This window comes from Oryctolagus cuniculus, chromosome 10 (genome assembly GCF_051225735.1).
Source record: "Oryctolagus cuniculus isolate XC-2025 breed Fujian yellow rabbit chromosome 10, ASM5122573v1, whole genome shotgun sequence".
NCBI classification, from domain to species: domain Eukaryota; kingdom Metazoa; phylum Chordata; class Mammalia; order Lagomorpha; family Leporidae; genus Oryctolagus; species Oryctolagus cuniculus.
This window is the reverse complement of record NC_142876.1, coordinates 79,365,958-79,386,021: the sequence shown is the minus strand read 5'-3', so window position 1 is coordinate 79,386,021 and position 20,064 is coordinate 79,365,958. Positions and strand designations below refer to the sequence as shown.

At 45.4% G+C, this 20,064-nt stretch overlaps 1 protein-coding gene across 19 annotated transcripts in view; it reads right to left on the bottom strand.

The window, feature by feature from the left end:
• The window catches only part of FOXP1 (forkhead box P1), a 465,689-nt gene that overhangs the window by 237,980 nt on the left and 207,645 nt on the right, over positions 1 to 20,064 (bottom strand). For 18 of the 19 annotated variants that reach the window (XM_070050577.2, XM_051852212.3, XM_089305428.1 and 15 more), the window contains one exon: positions 7,912 to 8,126. In XM_070050577.2, coding sequence (XP_069906678.1) covers positions 7,912 to 8,115 — 204 coding nt within the window. In that variant the 5' untranslated portion in view covers positions 8,116 to 8,126. Of the gene's footprint in view, positions 1 to 7,911; positions 8,127 to 18,684; positions 18,809 to 20,064 lie in introns of those variants that run through there. The other variant, XM_070050580.2, reaches the window with a different exon arrangement.

Below are 20,064 nucleotides of genomic sequence, written 5' to 3'. Positions count from 1 at the left end.
TTGGTCATTGTCACTCACTCAAAGGGGAAATCCTGGGTCATCACGCACAGCCCTCAGTCTGCAACATTTTCCCATCTCATCATTCCAAAGGCCTTTGTGATTTTTTCCAGTGTTCCACTAACCATGTCTTCTTCCCCAGCCCCTCCCTCTCCCCCACCTAGTGCACACGTTCACTCCTAGGCCGTCAGGGTATGCTGGAGAAGGATCAGGGAATGAGAAAGGCTACGTCTGCCCTGATGGGCCCTCCAGCTGATGAGGGGATTCAATGCGGGAGGAGTGCAGGCAGGCAGGCAGGCAGGCCGGCCAACAGCCGGGTGCCGTCAGTTAAATGGGCCAAGGTTAGTGATTCTTTACTAAACCCCAGACCAACTGCACCAGTCTCCTCCTGGCTACTAATGCTCAGGGTTTTCTTCCCTTCCAAGCTGGCCTTGCCCAATCCTGTAACTGACGCTCACTGTACATCCCCCAGTGGGGCCTTTCTTCTCTCCCTGGAAGCCTCCCCTGGCACAGAAGCCTAAGCCTCCGAAAAGCCAAACTCGGCTACCTTCTAACCACCCTCCCACTGCCACATAAGCTAGCTACCCTGCAGGCTGCAGCTGGGTAAAGCCCCGGTGGTTCCTGTCATGTGCCCTGAGCACCTCACACATCAGCTCGGCCCCACATTTCCCTCCACAAAGTGGTGCTTGGTAAATATTAGTTAAGTGAATGAACATGCAAACAAATAAATTTCAGGAAATCCAAGACTCAGGAACACAGTTAATAACAGGTTGAGTGTCCCTTATCTGAAACGCTTGGGACTAGAAGCCTGCCCTTCAGGTTTTGAAGGTTTTAGGGATTATGAATATTCATGTGCAGACTGCACCTCTAATCCAAAATCCCAAAATCGGGAATGTTCTTGGATCTGGAAAGCACCTAAAATCCAAAAGTCTTTGATTCTGATCACATAAGTGCTTGAAAAGTTAAAGGAATCTTAGTTTTTGGAATTTCAGATAAGGATGCGCTACCTGTACTTATATCCCCAGTGGAATACAGCTATTTTCTTTTTCAAAAACCTTACTTTATTTATTTGAAAGGCAGAGTGAGAGAGAGAGAAAGGGAGAGAGAGACGGAATCTTCCATCCACTGGTTCACTCCCCAAATGGCCACAAAAGCCTGGGTTGGGAAGGCTGAAGCCAGGAGCCGGGGACCCCATCATGCATGCCTCTCATGTGGGTGGCAGGGGCCCAGGTATGTGGGCCACCTTCTGCTGCTTTCTCGGACACACTAGCAGGGAGCTGGATGGGAAGCAGATCAGCCACGACTTTCACCAACCCTCATATGTGCGATGCTGGTGTTGTGTGCAGTGGCTTGACCCACTGTGCCACAATGCCAGGCCCTGTCACTTGGAGCAAAGCCGTGACAAGGCCAGAATGGGGAACCTTCTTCACCCACCTCTTGTGCGAGAGGGAGGATATCAAGGCATTGTACGTCTATGAACCAAATCAAACACAGCATTTAGCAAAGGGCCTCTGGAATGCTGTAAGTAACACTTCATAATTATAATAGGTTTGAGTTCAAAGACAAAGTGATAAAAAGAAACTTTGCAACATGGAGTTCAATTCCCTACATAAACTTCCTTCTTGGGGCTTTGTGGGCCACTTGCATTTATATTGCTATTCTTGTGTGTCATAAAAGCACTCACCCTGTAACCCTTTTTATCAAGTCATCTATGCACTACCTAATGTACACTGGACTCCATCAGGCAGCTATAGGCTTACATTATACAAACATTCCAATTCTGCCTGCTCAGCGCGGCTTGTCAATAACAGAGCAGGTTGCAAAATGGCAGGGGAGGCTGCCTGCCTTCAAGCCCCGATAGGAGCCTGCCAGTTTTGCAAAACAAACTCTCCGCAATCACCGGGGCTAATCTGTCAACAAATTACCATTAAAGTCATATCTCCTGAAAGTTCAAAAAGATTTTTTGATTAGACAAGAGATAGGGAGCTGTGTGTGTGTGTGTGTGTGTGTTTTATGACAATGATTTTATTAGCTCACAGGTCAGGCCTTACAACTACCTTCCCAAAGCTTTCTCTTGAAGCCAAAAGGGTCCACGCCACTCACAACGAAACATGGCATGTGGGTTTCTATTACCACGTTCTCTTACGTACGTGGGTCTTTCTTCTTCCATTTTTTTTGTTTGTTTGTTTCTCCTGTCCCCTTTAACTTTCAATGGAGATTAATAACACACAATTGTTTGGTAATCAAAACTTGAAAGAATTTCATACAAGGCTCCCATCGCAAGTTACATAATCCTTGACAACAATATTTTGATGGAAGGCAGCTCTAAACTAACTGGGAACTGAATTTTCATGTGCACGGTGAAACATGTCTGTTCCAGAAATAGCCACAACAGGAATTAGGAAAGAGTGTAGTGTGGTGGGGGTGGGTGTAGGGTGGGGCCGGGGAGGTGTTATTGTTGTAGGTGTTCTTTCTTTATTTGTTAGAATTATCTAAATTCCCGCCTCGGTCTTGGTTCAGTTTGTATGGTTATTGCCAACAGTTTGGTGGCATTGACTCTGGCACAATGATTTTGACCTCCAATCTTTTCCATAATATCTGAATGTCTCCCATAGGAGTTGCGCTTGGCAGGGTCATTGCTTTAAAATGACAGCTGAGTGCTTACCAACCAACAAAGCAAGGGGCTGGCTTCTCTCACAGCACCGGGCCCCACAAGGGCACTTGGTACAGAGGAACATTACATCTTCTACACCCCCTTTCTGGAAGCTTCTCTCGCAGGACACAGGGCCGGGGACTATCTTTTCCCATCCAGAAGCTTCAAAGGAGCCCCTCCTCTCAGTCACACAGCAAGTCCCTGAGAGCTGGAGGGTCTTTCTAACAGGGACCACACCTAAGCCCCTACACATCCCTACCGCAGCACCTGTGCCACTCTCTAGAAGGTGACAATCAAGGCCAAGGACGGCCCCTGGAATTTAAGAGTCCCTTCAAGGAATGTGGTCAAGAATAAGACGCCAGGGGACAGCTCCTTTCACACTCCGAGACAGCAAAGAAACTGGACACGACTGTAGTACACCTTGCCCTATACCCAGGAGCAACTGCACCAACACTGAGAGCATCATGGAAGTGAAGGGGTTTTGCTTGGTTGTGTCTTTATTTATACAAAAGAATAAAGATCCTCAGCCAGCCCTCTCAAACACTGACCTTACCCGGTCATCCCCAGGTGTTCACAGAAGGATGCAAATACCGAAATCCACTGATGCTCCAGTCCCTTCCAGAAGATTGGCATAGGATGTACAACAGCTTCCCATGTATTTACACCTTCAATTGATTAGCTGATAATACCCAATATGTATAACTGCTAGGTAAACACTTGGTATACTGTATTATTTAGGCAGCAATATAGAAACTAAGTTGGAACATGTCCGGTACAACATTTTTTTCCAGAATGTTTTCCATCCTCATTTGGTTCAGTGTGCAGATGAGGAGCCCATGTCCACAGAGGATCCACTCTAATTCCATTTCCCATGTTCAGAGGGGCCTAGGATACATAGTCACCATTCTCCTAGGTTCCTCTGACAGGGGGTTTTCTGCCTCCACTTTGAAAGTACCCACATTCATTCTACTTCTCTGAGCTTCCGAGTCCTGTGCAATGACCTCTTTGAATGTCTTATTAGCAAAATTCACTCAGTGGGTCCTTCGCCTTCCCTCCCATGATTTTGAAAACTGAAGCCCACTATCCTCTCACCCTGTCTTTCCAGTCCTTTAATGTTTTCTCTATTTCTTTCCATTGTTAACTTGACACAGACACAGTCACTCACACTAAAATGTACAACACCTTAAACCAAAGGTCAGGTTATGTGAAGTGAAACACTTCATTTAATCATACCCCCTAAATAATAAACGCTCAAATTCCAAACACAGCTAATCTTTGCATTTTACATCACTGTCACAGGGTCCCCGAAAACTGCCCCCTTCAGCGGAAATGACAGACACAGCTCAAATCTACAGCAACCAAAGCTCTGCCTATACTGACTTGCAGACAATAAAACGACAGGTGGCACAAGAAAAAAGCCCCAAAACAAAAATAAAAAAACACCCCTCATTAAATAGAATGGTAAGAGATAGCTGTTTTATTTAACAGCTATTCATTTTTATTGAATAAACATTTCCTAGTATGCATTCTGTTAATTGACCTGACAGCATATGCTGTATACGGCGAAACTTCTAAACATTATGCTCTATGTAATATGCTTATCTGAAAAAGCTCTCATTTGCAGCAATATGGAAATAAAATTCTGCTTTCTAAAATTCAAGACTTTTAAAATGCATTAATCCACACAGTTTATGAAATTGCTCTGGACATTTTAAAATCCCTTCTTTAGGGGGGGAAAAAAAACCTTTCGTAATTGGTAATAGTATTTGTTGCTGAGTTTCATAATGGACTGGTGCACATCCAATACAGAACTTTTACAGACATAGAAATGGGGCAGGCATAATAGGAAATAAAAAGCAGTTATGGTATTGGGTAAAGAATTACTCCATGGCTAAAAGAAAATGTTCGGATAGTCTATCAAATTATATTATTAGAAAACTATTGTTATAATAGTTTCATGGCACAGATATAAATAGAGTTGAAACATTACAGGGATAATCCATTTAGTTTGGAAGGAGGAAGACAATTGGGGAGTGTGCTGGGGGGCCCCTCCACCGAACGGCACCTCTCCTTGGCTGATGGCTTCTGAGTGATGACTGCATTCTGCTAGACCAGAATCACCGACTCCACTACCTACAGGGCATAATTGAGTGATGCTACTGGGCGGCCACCAGTGTGAACTGGACGGCTGCAGTGCCCGTCTCCAGCAGCAATTCATCTCCTAACAATTGCTGCCCTTGTGGGACTATCGGCCCAAGGTTACCAGATATCCTGATTTTTCAAGAGAAGATGAAAACGCCAGATTCCTCCCATTTCTCTAGGCTGTCAACTAATTTTTTCTTTAAAAAAAAAAAAACAACAACTCTGTTTGGATCCAATTCAGCCAAACTATAAACCAAACAGGATGGAGCTCACTACTCCTAGGTGAATCCTCAACAGAGCCCTCCACTGCGAAAAGGGCATTTGCTGTAATCTGTAATTATCTTTGGTAATATGGAGCAAACATGGAAGGGTTGCATGTATTGATTTTAAAGTCTGGCACTAGGGTACAAACTCCCCCTCTATCATCAATGATGGCCCTGGTGCCACTGGAAAATCCTGTAACATTCAGTTCAACGCAGAGCATAATTAACTCATTTTTATACCAAGGCATTTTAAGCCGGATCTTTGTGTTCCATGGACTTCTGACATATTTTACAGTTCTAATTCTCTTCCACTGTCCTACATTAATCAAAGCTGTAACCCCTGTTGTCTTTGTACTACGGAATCAGAATGTGCCCCTGGCGAGGAATGGGGGAAAAGTCAACAGGAATTAAATTTCAGTGCAACTGTTTACTCAACTGTGGCCTGCAGTTATTGAAATTTTATCCGTGGTTTTGTGTGACTACTGCAGTAATGAATTCAGCATGGCTGTGATTTTCTCACTGCTGGTATTCTCACTTCAAGTAAAAACCTGTAGAATAAAAATGACGAAAACAACCGAGTCCACCCTGTGATGTTCAGATTTCTCCAAACTGCTTAATTGCTGCAGTTGTCAGTCTGCAAGAGAACTCTGGGCACTCGAGTCCTGTGAAATATTTTCAAATCCTATAGTGATTCTTGTTTCATCTATAGCTTGTCCCTTTCCCCCAACAACCTGTTAAGAGCCATATTAGATACTTAGGGGGAGGCAAAGAGCAGTCAATATTTTAAGAGCCCTAAAAAGGCTTGCCAACTATGATGATTGGAGTTTTAGCCACAACAACGGAGCCAACTGTTTTCTTTCATCTGAGACCATATCAATGGCAAATACAAATAAATCTGACATCAAATGTTAAAGAAGAATTATGAAGTATGGTCAAAATCAGTTTCTTGACCTTTGTATCAATAACCCAAAACAATAAATTTTCCAAAGTGGTCACAGCCAAGGTAAAGAGGGAAGATGTGGATGGCTAATCCTGTCACTGATACTGTTTAAGGAAGCTGCTGTTGAAATGTGCTTTGCTAACTTTGTTCGGCGCAGCTCATTTGTTATTGTTATTCTTGCTGTGTGCGTGCGTGTATTTTGATGACATACTGTGCATGTGAGAGTTTTGGACTGACTTACTACGTTGCGATTCTGAATGATTTCTCAGTTCTTCAAACACAAATTCACAAGTTTATTTTAATTAATGTACTCTAAATACTAATTATTTGTGATGCACACCACATCCGTCAACAGCCCCACCACCACTGCTCCACAAAGGAACAGTTGATCTCGACCTCTTTTAGTAAGGGCCTATAAAATGGCACTTCAAAATACCAACTGGTTTGTCTCGCTGTAACCGTTACCAGCTGAGAACCTCACACATGATGTGAAACACACGGATGCTCTTCTGTTTACAGCTGGATTTTGATAATAATCTCATTTGTTAGAATTTAGCCTTCTCTGCATTAATTCAAATGCACAACATTTAAATACACACACACACACACACACACAACAAGCACAAAAATTTCAGCTGACGTGTGGCTCAAGGCACAGGCACAAATGGGTGTGGGCAGCCAGTGAAGGGGAGATTCAATCACTTGCAGGAAGCCCTCAGAATTCCAACTTTGGCCTGTTTTCTTTTTTTTCCTCTACGGTTTCATGATGCTTCCACACCTTGCAATGGGTTAAACAACCCAATGATTCCTTATAGTTTTAGAAACTGTTTGCATGAAGAAAACGTTACAAATGCTTTAGAGCCTTTACAAAAGCGATGTCCCTAATACAGGAAGGGAATCCTTGGTCTTCTCTGAGATACAGATTCCAAGAAAGTGGTTTGAGAAATGATTTGCCCCTCGCTTACGCCACTGCTAGTGGTTTGTGTACCTTTTCCCTCACCTGTTTACACAAGGCGCCATGACCACATACTGAATAAATGAAATCAGTGAAGAAACTGGAATGAAAACCGCTCATGATCATTAACAAAAACTCAAAATATTTCCTGCCTCCAAGAGAGGCTGGAGAACCAAAGTCAGTCTTGAAGCAAACAGTATTTACTTATTTGAATTTTCCTTCACACCTGCCAACACAACACTGTTTTTTGTGTCACCTTTATTTATCATTAGGAAATATTTCACCAGTCACTCACAGGTACCCATTCGCCTACCTCCAAAGACTATGTCCCAACTTACCTGTGCTTCTGGGAGGCACCATTAAGAGATGGTTTGAAACATGAATATGAAAGACCACATGAAAACAAGAAACACAGAAACACATCCCTAACTTCTTATGGGAGCGGAGAGCAATGTGTTACACTGACACCTGTGTCCTGGACATTTTGCCTGCTCCATTTAACCATTTGTGCCTGTATTTCTATTTGGTTCTACTCTCCTTATTTACTTACCCTTTTCTCTTACTTCCCTTATCTGCTACTCTGTTTCCTTCCTTATAAGGCTTATGCTCATTTTTGTTTTGTTTCCTCTGTCTTTTCATGGGAACTGCTCTCCTAAGAGTGACTATGCACAAAGCAGTGAAAGGTTAGGTGACACCTATAGTGAGGCAGTGGACAGAGACCCATTCCATCCTAGACTCCAAAAAACTCTCCCCCTATGGGACTTCTGAGACTTGCAACTCACAAGGGCTTGGAGAGTTGTCCTCCTTGGCGGCCACCAGGCCACCTGGAGCAGAGCTGGCTTACACAACACTGCTGACAGGCACACGGGTGAGCACAGAACACCGATGGCGACCATGCGTGAAATGGGGTTGACACTCGCACCCAGCACCCGCCGCCGCCCTGCACTCCACAGCCCAGTACCTGCTGCTGCTGCTGCTGCTGCTGCTGTTGCTGCTGCTGCTGGACGTGGGTGAGGTCGGCTGTGCCGATGTCCACGGCGGGCGTCTCCCCGTTGGACCGGCCCTCCCGGAGGCTGCTACACTCTAGCAAGTGGTTGCCGCCGCTCGACCCATTCTGGATGGCTGAACCGTTGCTTTTCGTCTCAGTCCCAGATTCTTGCATCATGACTCAAAAACCTGGGAGAACCATTTTCAGGCAGGGCGGGGGAGAAAGAGAAGGGCAGCTGTTAAAACAGTTGTTGCTGCTAAGCAGAAGTGCCCTGGCCTTCAATGTTGCCAAAATCTGTAAACAGTTGTCTTTTTTCCCCCCATTCTTGTTTATCCCCCCTTGGTGGGTCAATCCCCTAGTTTTAGGAGTCCTAATTTAAGTATTAATAGTATTGCTGGAAATGCATCAAGCTGTTCTCCTGCAGGGGGAAAAATGAATATTTTCAGGTGAACCTAGACTTCAGGGTTTAATTTCTCTGATTAAATCTGGTTGATCTGCTCAAAAACCAGTAAGTCGTCCCATAGCACACTCTGGAAACAACATTAAGTTTTAACATGCGCGGGTACTGCATATCGTTCTATACTCTTGTCTGAATCCTCTCCAGCTTCACCGGGTGAGTGTTTGGCCTGGTGGTTCAGATCCTGCGTCCCACCTCACACTGCTCCCCACTCCAGCTTCCTGCTGCTGTGAGCTTCGGAAGACAGTGGTGACAGATCATGTAGCTGGGTCCCTGCCACCCACATGGGAGACCGAAGTTGACTGCCCAGCTCCCAGCTTTGGCCTGACCTAGTCCTGCCCATTGTGGGCATTTGGGGGAGTGAACCAGCAGGTAGGAGGTATATCTCTTTCTCGTTGTCCCTCTTGTCTCAGTTTGTCTGTCTGCCTGCATTAATAAAAAAAATAAATAAACAAACACAAATTATAAAAGAAAAAGAGAAGAAATACTCCCTAACCTCAGCTTGTCAGGAGATGCTACGCACACATTCCAAGGAGGCTCCAGGAGGTCATTTGTGCTGAAAAACCTCACAGTCAATGCCAAAGGCATTTGAAAGATTCCTTCTCCTTGGAAGCCCTTAAACTGAAACACTTCAAACCTGGCCATTCCAACAAGTTGGGCCACTTGGAGAGAGGGGGCAGGGAAGCCCTCACCTCTCAGAAGTTACATAAATTCAGACTCTAATCTTTGTTTTGCAGTTTAGATTGTCCTGAGAAATCCCACCCAAAGGTAGCCGTTTCTCATGTGGGATTGCTGATCTTCAGAGTCTGGAGTAAGTTCCAAAGGGTCTGACCCTTATATTGAGTTAATAAAAAAAGAAAAGAAAAAATCTTGCCCAGGCAGACACAACAAAAGGAACGAATCTGAAAGCACTAAATGTCTAATAGAGAAAGCTATCCACCGCAGCAGGAGGAGATACAGGATACCTACGTAAACACATTCCACATTCATCCTTGCTACTCTGCAGACACAGAATGGTTAGCCTAGGGAATCAACTTAGCCCAAGGAGTCAACTCAGTCAAGGTTTCTAAAGGGGGCAAAAGACAGATAATTTGCTCATGTCAACTGCTAATAATAATAATGATAGCAATCTAGCGGTCGCCAGAGAGGTGATCTGCATATGCATTTGCTCCCCAGTCTGCAGAGGAGAAAACTGAGGCTCCAAGAGGGTACTTAGACTCTGTGCACTCTGAACCACAGTTAGGAACAGTGGATTTAAGCCAATTCACACTGGAGTCAAAACTACTAACCACAAGGTATTTTCTTAAACTTCAGGTGGAGGGGAAGCAAAACAATGGAAATGACAGGGTCACACGCCACGATCCTGGACTAGGACTTGGAAAAGGAAAAATAAGTCACCAAAGGAAGCCGACAGTTCAGACATCACAGCTGAGAAAGGTCTGAATCTGTAAGACATTACTGTGCGATGCCGACTCCAGATAAAAGGCCAGAAAACTCGGAACACAAGTTTGCTCCAATCATGGAAGGACGTGCGAGGGTACTTCAAAAAGTTCATGGAGAAACACAATTTGAAAATAACTGTATTTTGGCGCAAAAAAATTCATGTATTTTTGAATATATATACGTTGTCCATGAATTTCTTGAAGACCTCTTGTGTATACATCTACTGCTACATATTTCTCCCCCATACATCAAATATGTGACAACAGGGCAATTCATCAGACACTCTGGAAATCTTTAGAGGAACTTGTCTTTTTGCTAAAAATTGGTTTAATTCTGGGTTTTTGTTTTTGTTTTGCAGACTTGCACAAAAATGCAATGGAGGAATTTATAGGGGAACAGTTCACATTCTTCTTCATTTCCTCCCATGTTTCCTATGATCCAACTTGATACAGACTTCTTCAACCCAGGAGCCATATATATTTTTAAGTTAATCCAATTCTGAAGTAGATTAAGCATGGAATTTTTTGTTAACAGGTGGGAAACATACACAAAAACAGCAGCTGATTGCTTCTCCTCTTGAGATGAGACTTTCCAGTAATTACAGTCCTTTAAACATGGCACGTCCCTACTGTCTCGCGAGGAAAGAATCTATTACAACAACAGCAGCTTTCCCAAGGGAATGTGCCCGTAGGATGGCTTCAAATTTAATAAGGCAATGCTTAATGTGTCTGCAACCCAAGTCAGGGTGCCTTCGCTGGATTTCTGCCCCAGCATCCTCAGCCTAGCTTCCTCCCGATGCAGACCCTGGGAGGCAGTGCGAATGCTTGGGTCTCTGCTACCCATGATGGAGACCTGGATTGAGTGCCCAGCTTCAGCCTGGCCCAGTGCTGACTGCTGTGGGCATTTGCAGAGTGAACCCACAGATGGGAGCTTTTTCTGTCTCGATCTCTCTAGCTCTTGAGTTAATTAAAAAAATAAAAGGTGTAAAGAATCAGGCCACAAGGTACTTCATGGCAACATGATTACTTTATTCATCTCTAAAAAGGAATCAGTTTGTAAAAGCCAAGTATTTTTCCCCCAAGACTTCAGTTTCTCCTCCAACTAGCCCATTTCTACGGAAGCTAAGGAAAAGGCACACTGTTAAGATATCTGAAGAGATGGCTGTCTTCGAGTAGTTGGCAAAGAAACCCATGGAATGATTAGGGTTTGTCAGAAGTTACCTAAAGAAAAAAATAATTCTTTAATCTTATTAGGGACTGGATCCCCCAAAGGCAGAAACGCTGCCTATGCATAAACGTGATGCCTGTCTCAGAATGGGCCATGTTTAGTCGACTGTGAAACAAAGCTGCAGGTAGAATGATGCTGCTTCCAGACCATGTGACCATCCGGATCCCAGGCCTGGGAACAGGTGTCTGAGCGACTGGCTGGGCTTTCACTTCCTTCGCTTGACACCATGCTGGTGGGTGGAGTCACACGAGTCGATGAGAAGGCCCTGTCTCTGCTCCGCGCGGTTCCAATGCCGGGTGCCAAGTCCTGCAGTACGAGTTTTTTAGGCACTGAGCCAAGCTTGGCTTGTGAATCAGGTTTGTGAGAGTGCAGGCTTTGGGACCAAAATTGCATAAAGGATTATTTTTGGTCTAAGGATGTCCTTAATTAGTCAAGTGCTAGCAGTAGTATGTAGGTTGGAAGATTTAAAATTTCTCATCATCTCTCAAACCAATCAGGAGAAAACAGCTTTTTGAAAAGCACATGTGAAAAATTAAGAGTGTCAATGTCTAAGCAGATTTCTAACAGTGGCTGGGCCAGCACCGTGTCTACTGAACACCCCAAGCCATTTAATAAGCCTTTCTATCTATCACACGTCACACACAGCAAAGCCCCTGGATGTCCTTTTCAAACTCACAAGTCTATGCAGGCGATAAGGCAGGTAAAGGTTATCCCCATTTCACAGATAAGAAAACTTCAGCTCGACAGATGAAGGGACAGGTGTAACTATGCCCCCATTTTCAGACACAAACCTGTCCCTTTAAGAAATGATGGTGCATTTCCAGTTTGCAACGTCCTATAGGCTGGGCACTGAATGAGTCAATCAGAGGAAAGAAAACTAAGTACATTTGACAACAATGAGGGTGGCAGGTGCACAAAGAAAACCATTCCAATACCAGGGTGGGATATGGGAGCATTTTTTAGCAAGCAAGAGGCTCTTTTTCCATTGAGTTTGATGCTTCTAGAGTCGTCCGGCAGCCAGTCACTGGACAGAGGCAGCAACTCTGGCCCCTCTCACACACTGCACCCTCTTTGCAAGGAGGAAGCTGGCTGCGGGCACTCACTTTGTACAACCTCCCCTCCCCTCAGGGACCCCCTGTACTCAACAAAGCTGCCTTACTCCATGACAAACTGAGAATAAGCAAGAGTGAATAATCCCCAATGTGTCTGAGAGTGAAGACCCGGCACCCGGAGGGCAGGGTCATGCCACACCCACGCACAAGGCCAAACCTGCTTCCCGCATCTGCCTTCTCCAAATGAGCAGGGCCCATTTCAAACACACGATCCACTCAACACAACCCTACAAAGGCCGCCGCCGCTGCTGCACGCACGCTGCAAAGGAGCCAAAACGACCCGCACGACACGCTTGGAAACGCTACAGAGCTACTAGCTTCCAGAAGATCGATTTTCGCACTGGAGGAACTCGTAGGAAAGGGTAAGAACTGACTGCAGCAGGCTTATTTATCGTCACTGCCAACAGGGCCGCTGTCTGGACGTATTCTGGAAAATTCATAATGTCCAGGCCAACGTATTTATAGTAAATTAAAGCAGTGCTTTGTTATTATGATTAGTTCCTTGGTTACAGTGTTGATGCTGAAAATTTAAGGAAAATAAAGCCCTTGTTATCATGCTTGTGAAAGATTTTAAGCTAACAAAAAGTTCAGTCTTGATTCCAGGGCAGTTAATTAAGGCTGACCAAGTCAGGCAGAAGTAAATTAACTTGGCTGATCAATTATTTATATGAAGCAGAATAAATGCCCTTAAAGAACTTGGTCTGTTCGTGAAAGGATGTGTAAATTAAACTCAACATAGTTTTGTAAAATATGTTTCTACTTCCATGGGGAGAAGAGAAGAGAAGTTCATGGTGAAACCACTTTTTAGGAAACTGAAGAGCGGGACTGCATAGTCCTGCCCCACCGTCCAAAAGGAAAAATTCTCTTTCTCGCTGTTCAGCCCAGGAGTAAGCAAAGAAGGAAAATGGCAGGCAGCTTTGAAGAGGTAGCGGAAGCTGATGAGGAAATAAAGGAAAGGGAAGGAGGGAGGGAAAGGGGGGGAGGGAGGGAGAAGGGGAGAAGGGAGGAAGAGGGGGAGAAGGGAGGGAGAGGGGGAGGGCAGACAGGAGGAAGGGACACAGGGAGGGAGAGGGGGAGGAGGGAGGGAAGGGGTACGAGGGAGGGAGAGGGGGAGGGAGAGGGGGACGAGGGAAGGAGAGAAGGAGGGCGGACAGAAAGGAGGAAGGGAGACAGGGAGGGAGAGGGGGAGGAGGGAGGGAGGGGGTACAAGGGAGGGAGAGGGGGACGAGGGAAGGAGAGAAGGAGGGCGGACAGAAAGGAGGAAGGGAGACAGGGAGGGAGGGTGGAAGGGAGGCAGTTTAAGACTAGAGAGGCTATGAGGCTTTCATTAGTCTGGAAATACTGAACACATAGTTCTTACTTTATCATCAGTAATCTCCACACAGTTTGTAGACTGGGAAGCCTAAGGATGAGAGTGAAGCTGGTTTTAGTTCGAGAGAAGGACTTCTGAAACACTCATATTGCATCAAGGATCAAGATTCTTAATCACTGTGTATGCAACGTTCAGGAGAAGAGAAGACAGCCTATCTGTATGAAGATACACAGCGCACACTTATTTCTAGGTCTCATCCAGCAAACAAACTGGTTCCCTTCAAATGTGCAAAGGGTTTATTTTACATGGCAACACGAGACGAGACAAAGTTTTTAAGGAGCAAGGTGCAGCTACACAGACCTTTTCACCCTAGGAGGCAAACAGTGGACTGGTCTGGGCTATTAAACAGCTCCCTACTCTGACTGCCCACTGGATATTACTCTCATGCAAAACAGAGAAAGAAGCAAACAACAGAAAACACCCCAGATGAGAGTCTGGCAACAATGGAGACACCTCATTTCCTAGCACAAGGCGCAGGCCTTCGTGTTTTGTTTGGTTTTGTTTGTTTGTTTGTTTGTTTGTATTTTTGACAGGCAGAGTGGACAGTGAGAGAGAGAGAGAGACAGGGAGAAAGGTCTTCCTTTGCCGTTGGTTCACCCTCCAATGGCCGCCGTGGCCAGCGCGCTGCAGCCGGCGCACCGCGCTGATACGATGGCAGGAGCCAGGTGCTTCTCCTGGTCTCCCATGGGGTGCAGGGCCCAAGCACTTGGGCCATCCTCCACTGCACTCCCTGGCCACAGCAGAGAGCTGGCCTGGAAGAGGGGCAACCGGGACAGAATCCGGCGCCCTGATGGGAACTAGAACCTGGTGTGCCGGCGCAGTAAGGCAGAGGATTAGCCTAGTGAGCTTCGGCGCCGGCCGCGCAGGCCTTTGTTTATCTTATCTACTTGAAAGGCAGAGAGATATAATGAGAGAGAGAGAGAGAGAGAGAGAGAGAGAGAGAGAGATCTCATCTGCTGGTTAGCTCCAAAAATGCCTGCGACAACTGAGTCTGGGCCAGGTTGAAGCCAGGAGCCAGAATCTCAATCCAGGTCTCCTATGCGGGTACAGCAGTGACACAAGTAGTCCAGCTAGCACCTGCTGCCTCCCAGGGTCCCCACTGGCAGGAAGCTGGAACGGGAAGCCAAGCTGGGACTCAAATCCAGGCACTCCAAGAAGGGATGCAGGCAAGCCAAGCAGCATCTTATCCACTGCACCTGGCAGCAGGCTACTGGAGCAGGTGGCAGTGAGGAAGTACTGAGACTTGGGGTCAAAGAAGCAGGGGAGGGCAGAGCAGCGAGGAGGGGCCTCAGGGAGCCCTGGACCCACGATGCCGAGTTGCTGTCCACAGGCAGGGGTGCACAGCACACTCCTGAAGGAACAGAGCGGGAGGAAGACAAACAGAAGGAGAGAAACCCAGTCCCTGTGGCTGTTGCTCCATCCGGGAGAACTTCCGCATGTGCCAAATGCACCCGTCAGGCATACTAGGAAGGGTCCCGACTGAGGGGAAAAATGACTCAAGAGCCAAGTTTAGGAAGAGAAGTCGGTGCCCTGACTGTGTTATGGACCCACCACCTTCCAATACCAAATTTTCATAATTATAACAGAAAGGCGTAAATTTTCTAATGCATGGCAGTTCAAAAAGTAATCAAGGGAAGGAGCCGGAGGGCTATTTTAATGTATGCAAAGCTAGTGACCCACAGTAAATGGGAGGTAGGCTACAATGAATGCAAAGTAATGCACACACACTAAAGTCCCGCTCTGATGAGGGACGGCTAAAATTAACACCCAATTAATTTCCGAATTGACAAACAAATGAAACCCATAAATCTACTTTCTCATTAATTTTCTTGTGGTATAATTTAAAGCAGTAATATGAGGGCAAAAACTGAGCATTATCCATCATAAATATCAAAAAGATAGCACTGTAACACCATAAATTATGCATATTACCTGTTGTTAAAAATGATTTATGTATTATCAACTTTATCGTGCACTTTAGAGGCTTGCATCTATGTTAAGAAACCTGATGTTTCCTTTAGCAGTTAGGAAGGAAAAGTTTAGGACCAAGGAAATTGTCAGAAGTATATATATTTTTAAAAGAGGATTAAAAAAAAAAAAAAAAAACCTCCAGAAATCAAAAGGCGAACCTGTGGCCATCTGGAAAGTCAGGGCAAGGCTGGGACCGGCTCAGGTCTCAGGCGAATGGAGTTGATTTGGGAACAGGACAGCAGTGATGGGCTGGGCCTCCTCCAGGGAGCTCCCTGTCCTAAGGGTGCCATGCTCTACCCTGCCCTCTGGAATGAGACACACAGAGCCAGGCACAGCAATGAAAGGGCAGGGACACAGGGACTCTTATCTCAGCCAGCCAGTGGGGAGCCATCTGCAGCCATGGGGCCCAAGCGAAGCAAGGAACTCCTAAGCTGGCAGGAATGTAGGAAAACGATGCTTCTATGTGGTACCACTCTTGCCCATATAGTTTAAGGGAGAGGAAAAAGTAGAAACTAGTTTGTACTGACCAATTAAACCGGAAACAGTTTATCAATTAAATGGAAGAAGAGGCATTCACTTTAAAAGAGTTTCCTTCCCCACTCTCCACCTCCATTTGTTAATAAGAGTTAAAAAAAAAAAAAAAAAAAAAAAAAAAAAAAAAAAGAGGAGGGGGGGCTGGAATTTTGGCACAATGGGTTAAGCTGCTGCCTGCAACCCAGGCATCCCACATCAGCACCAGTTCGAGTCCTGGCTGTTCTGCTTTCAATCCAGCTTCCTGCAAATGTACCTGGGAAGGCAGCAGATGATGGCCCAAGTACTTGGCCCCCTGTCACCCACATGAGAGACCTGGACAGATGTCTTGATTCCTGGCTTCAGCCTGGCCCAGCTCCCAGACATTGCAACCATGAGGGAAGTGAACCAATGATCCGGCACTCTCTCTCTGTCCCCCTCCTTCCCTCTGTCACTTTGCCTTTCAAATAAACAAATGCATCTTTTAAAAGAGTAAGCAAATAAGTACTCTCTGTCTCAAACTTTACTTTTAGGTACACCTTGCACATAATAGGAGTTTACTACCTGATTGCTGCATTTTTGACTAGATGACTAAATAATGGAAAAATCCAAGCTTCACATCTTGTTCAAACAAGATCAAGGCTTGGGCTAGCCACCAACTTTATGGAGGTACTTCAGAAAGTTCATGGAAAACAGAATTAAAAGACCAGCAGAAAAGTTTGGAGTTTATGTGTTTTTTCATAACACGCATTTACCGTGAAGTTTTGCAAGACCCCTCCCCTTCCTATATTCCTGTGTTTGAAATGGTCTACTGGCTGCACCTCTCGGCAAGTTAGGCAGAGAGTAACTTAAGCCATTCAATCAGGTTAAGTCTTCAGGGACGCAGGTTTTGCCCCAGTCACTGCAAATGTAAAGATAATCAAGCAACGAAAAACCCAACCCATGGTGAGCATTTAATACACATAAGGGCAATTCAGATGGACTGGAAATGGTAGGGGAAAAGGATGTTTAATTTCCTTGTAATGCATGACTCAGAACTGAGCTGACGGAATAGGGGGTAATAAAATAATGTCTCCAGCAAGAGTCTGGCTTCCCTTTGCCACCAGGGTTTCCTTGTGCAGAGAGCACGTTTCACCTTTCCCAGATGAAGGCTTTCTGAATTCCCACACCAAGGCAGTAGCCCTGTTGAGAGCATCTGGAGATATCTCACTCTCAAACCTGTCTTAGGAGCCCACGATCTTGATAAGACCCCAGTAAGAGCAGATAACAGGTCACCCCTCTCTGGAGATGACAGCTGTCTGGCTTAGAGTTTCAGGTTTTTGGCGACTAGTGGGCTGGATTCCCTTTTCTCCTGCTAGACAAGAGCCACTGGGGCGAACCAGGAAGACAGAAAGGAGGCGCGCAGGGACCCAGTCGTACACAGGAAGCTGCATGCCCACTCCTTACCTGCGCGTTGCGACCAGCTCAAATAATTAAACAGAGACCGAAAAGGCGCTGTGCCAACCCAGTGCAAGGCTGTTTGCTCTGCCACGAGGAAGCCTCTGAAGGTCGGGCATGACGGGGCCAGGTGTTCTGGGGAGCCTAATTAAAAGGCACTTTTTTACAGAACCAGATAGGGTTTAAGTGTGGCATGGCACAAGGCGTGCCTAACTTTCATCACTGGAACATTCAAACAGCTGAACCCATCAGACAAATCACTGGTGGAAGAAGAGTGAACCAACCACCACTCTGGATTTTCTTGGGGTTTTCATTTCCATATTTTATGTCATTGAACGGACCCGGGGCCAGGCTCCCGACATCAGTCGGTGAGTGGCGTGTTTGATGATACACTTCACGCACCTCCCACTTCGCCTCTAGCTCCTGGCCGCTCCAGTGGCCCACATGAACAATATGTTCATGGCATCACAGTGACTCAATGAATGCAAGGCATTAGAATCCCAGGGCTGCAAGGCTCCACTGTCTGTCGGTGACAATTATTTTAATTTTATCCTTCAAAACCTCCGGTATATTTATGTGGCTGCCCACCCCTGGCCAGACAGTCACTCTCACACATGGGTTAGCACACCTTCTCTGAGACAGAAGACCACCCTTTGCCTTCGCAGGTCACCATGCCCCCAGCCTCTACCCTCACCCACCCCTGCCCCATGTGTTGTATCTCTGCAATGTACAGCAAAGGCTAAGAGGCTCTGCCTGGTATTGAAACACGAGGTGGATTCAGAAACAGCAACAAACAATAATTCTAAAACAAAACAAAACAATGTGAACTGAGTTTGCTGGGCTGTTTGCAAAACATGACAAAGGACAGGCTCGTGTTCAGGTCTTATCTGCCGTGGCGCCCAGTGTCCCAGGGACGAGAGCTGCACACACGCCAGACGGAACAAAGAGACATACTTTACTTACCCAGAAACTACCCATGGCGTAAACTCATTTTAAAAGGATCCAGGTAAGAGGAAAAGCACGGCTTAGAAATATGTGCGCTATATTAACTATACAACTTGCCTGCCGACTGAAACGTCTCCATTTGTATCACAGAGGATTTATTCAGAACCCATCCAACTCAAAGTTCCCTTCTCAAACTTGACCGCGAGTACATGCAGCAGCCCACATGACAACACACAACACACACACAAGAGTACAAAATCCGAGGGTTGTACCTTTCCGTGGTGGTCGCCTTGTGCATAGTACTAGACTTTTCCTCCTACACCTTCTTAGTCCTTGTTTGTCCCACAAAGAATTTCCTAGCCATCTGATGCTCTATTACTGAGCTAGTGGCCTTTCAGGAGAGCTCTCTCCCTTCTGAAAAAAGCAAACAACTGCATAGATATCATTACACTAAGGAAATCTCTTAGAAAAACCAAACAACTTGCTAATCTCTCCAGCCCCTTCATCCAAGCAAAAGATAAGAAAAGCAAACCTAAGTCTGTTTCAACCACATTCCAGGGACAAGTTCCCCTTTTTCTTTCTTTATCAAAATTCTAGCATTTGAGTTTTTGTGTGTATGTGTTTTTAAATAGACCTTACAGGATAAACTGCTGCTCACACCCGCAAACAAAGCAATATTTGTTTAATAACGATTGCTGCCATGGGTACAGTAAACAAGAGGCCCAGCATTTGTGTTTATGAACAAACACATCATCTTACAAGAGCAATTTAACATTAACCAGGTGGAATAATCAACAGATTTCATAGGTGACACCAGGGGCAGGACTAACGTAAACAGAACCGGGGAGGAGAAAGGGGCCAGTCTTTGGGAATCAAGGTCGAGGTAAATGCATTACAGAGTAAACAGCTGGGAAGAAGGCAAGATAAACAAACAGTCATTCTTCTGACATTTAGAGAGGCAGAAAGGTTGTATGTTACAGACATCAGCTGCTGACCACCATGAAATCAAACCAGTTGGAGACCAAGCTTGCTTGTTTGCACAATGCCATGTTTGCTTATAAACAACAATTTGCTGTTACCAACCTCGAATTACTCATCATCATATAAGCCACGGTGGATCAAGTGAAATCCGGTTAACTCTTTACTGGTAATATTGCTTAGGTTTTTTTTTTTTTAAGGTCCCCCCCACTGGAGAAAAAAAGAGGTCACCCCCAAATAAGGCAAAGAGAGCCTCATTCATTTCTTTGTTTCTTTCCTCACTTCTTGGTTTGCAGATAAAAATAAAGCATCCACGTGGTGGAAAAACTCCTGAAGGTTGGATTTGGAAACAGCTTTTAAAAGACTGTGATGTTTTCCCGCTTGAGCAACTCCACGTTCATTTCCCAGGCTCATCTTTTATCAATGAAATATACCGGTCAAACACACACTCTAACCTTGGACCCCAGATCCAGAAGGAACATCCCGATGTTTCTTTCTCCCCATACAAAGCTTCTTTTCCAAGTTCCTGAAACCCAGCTAGACCCACAAAGACATCTGTAGCCTTCCGGACCCCTCTGCAAAAATCAAACTATTCCACACTGTGATTCTGGCCTTCAAAAATGATTTAAACTAATCAGCTGCTGTTAACTACAACCATGTAGGAGCTCATTCCG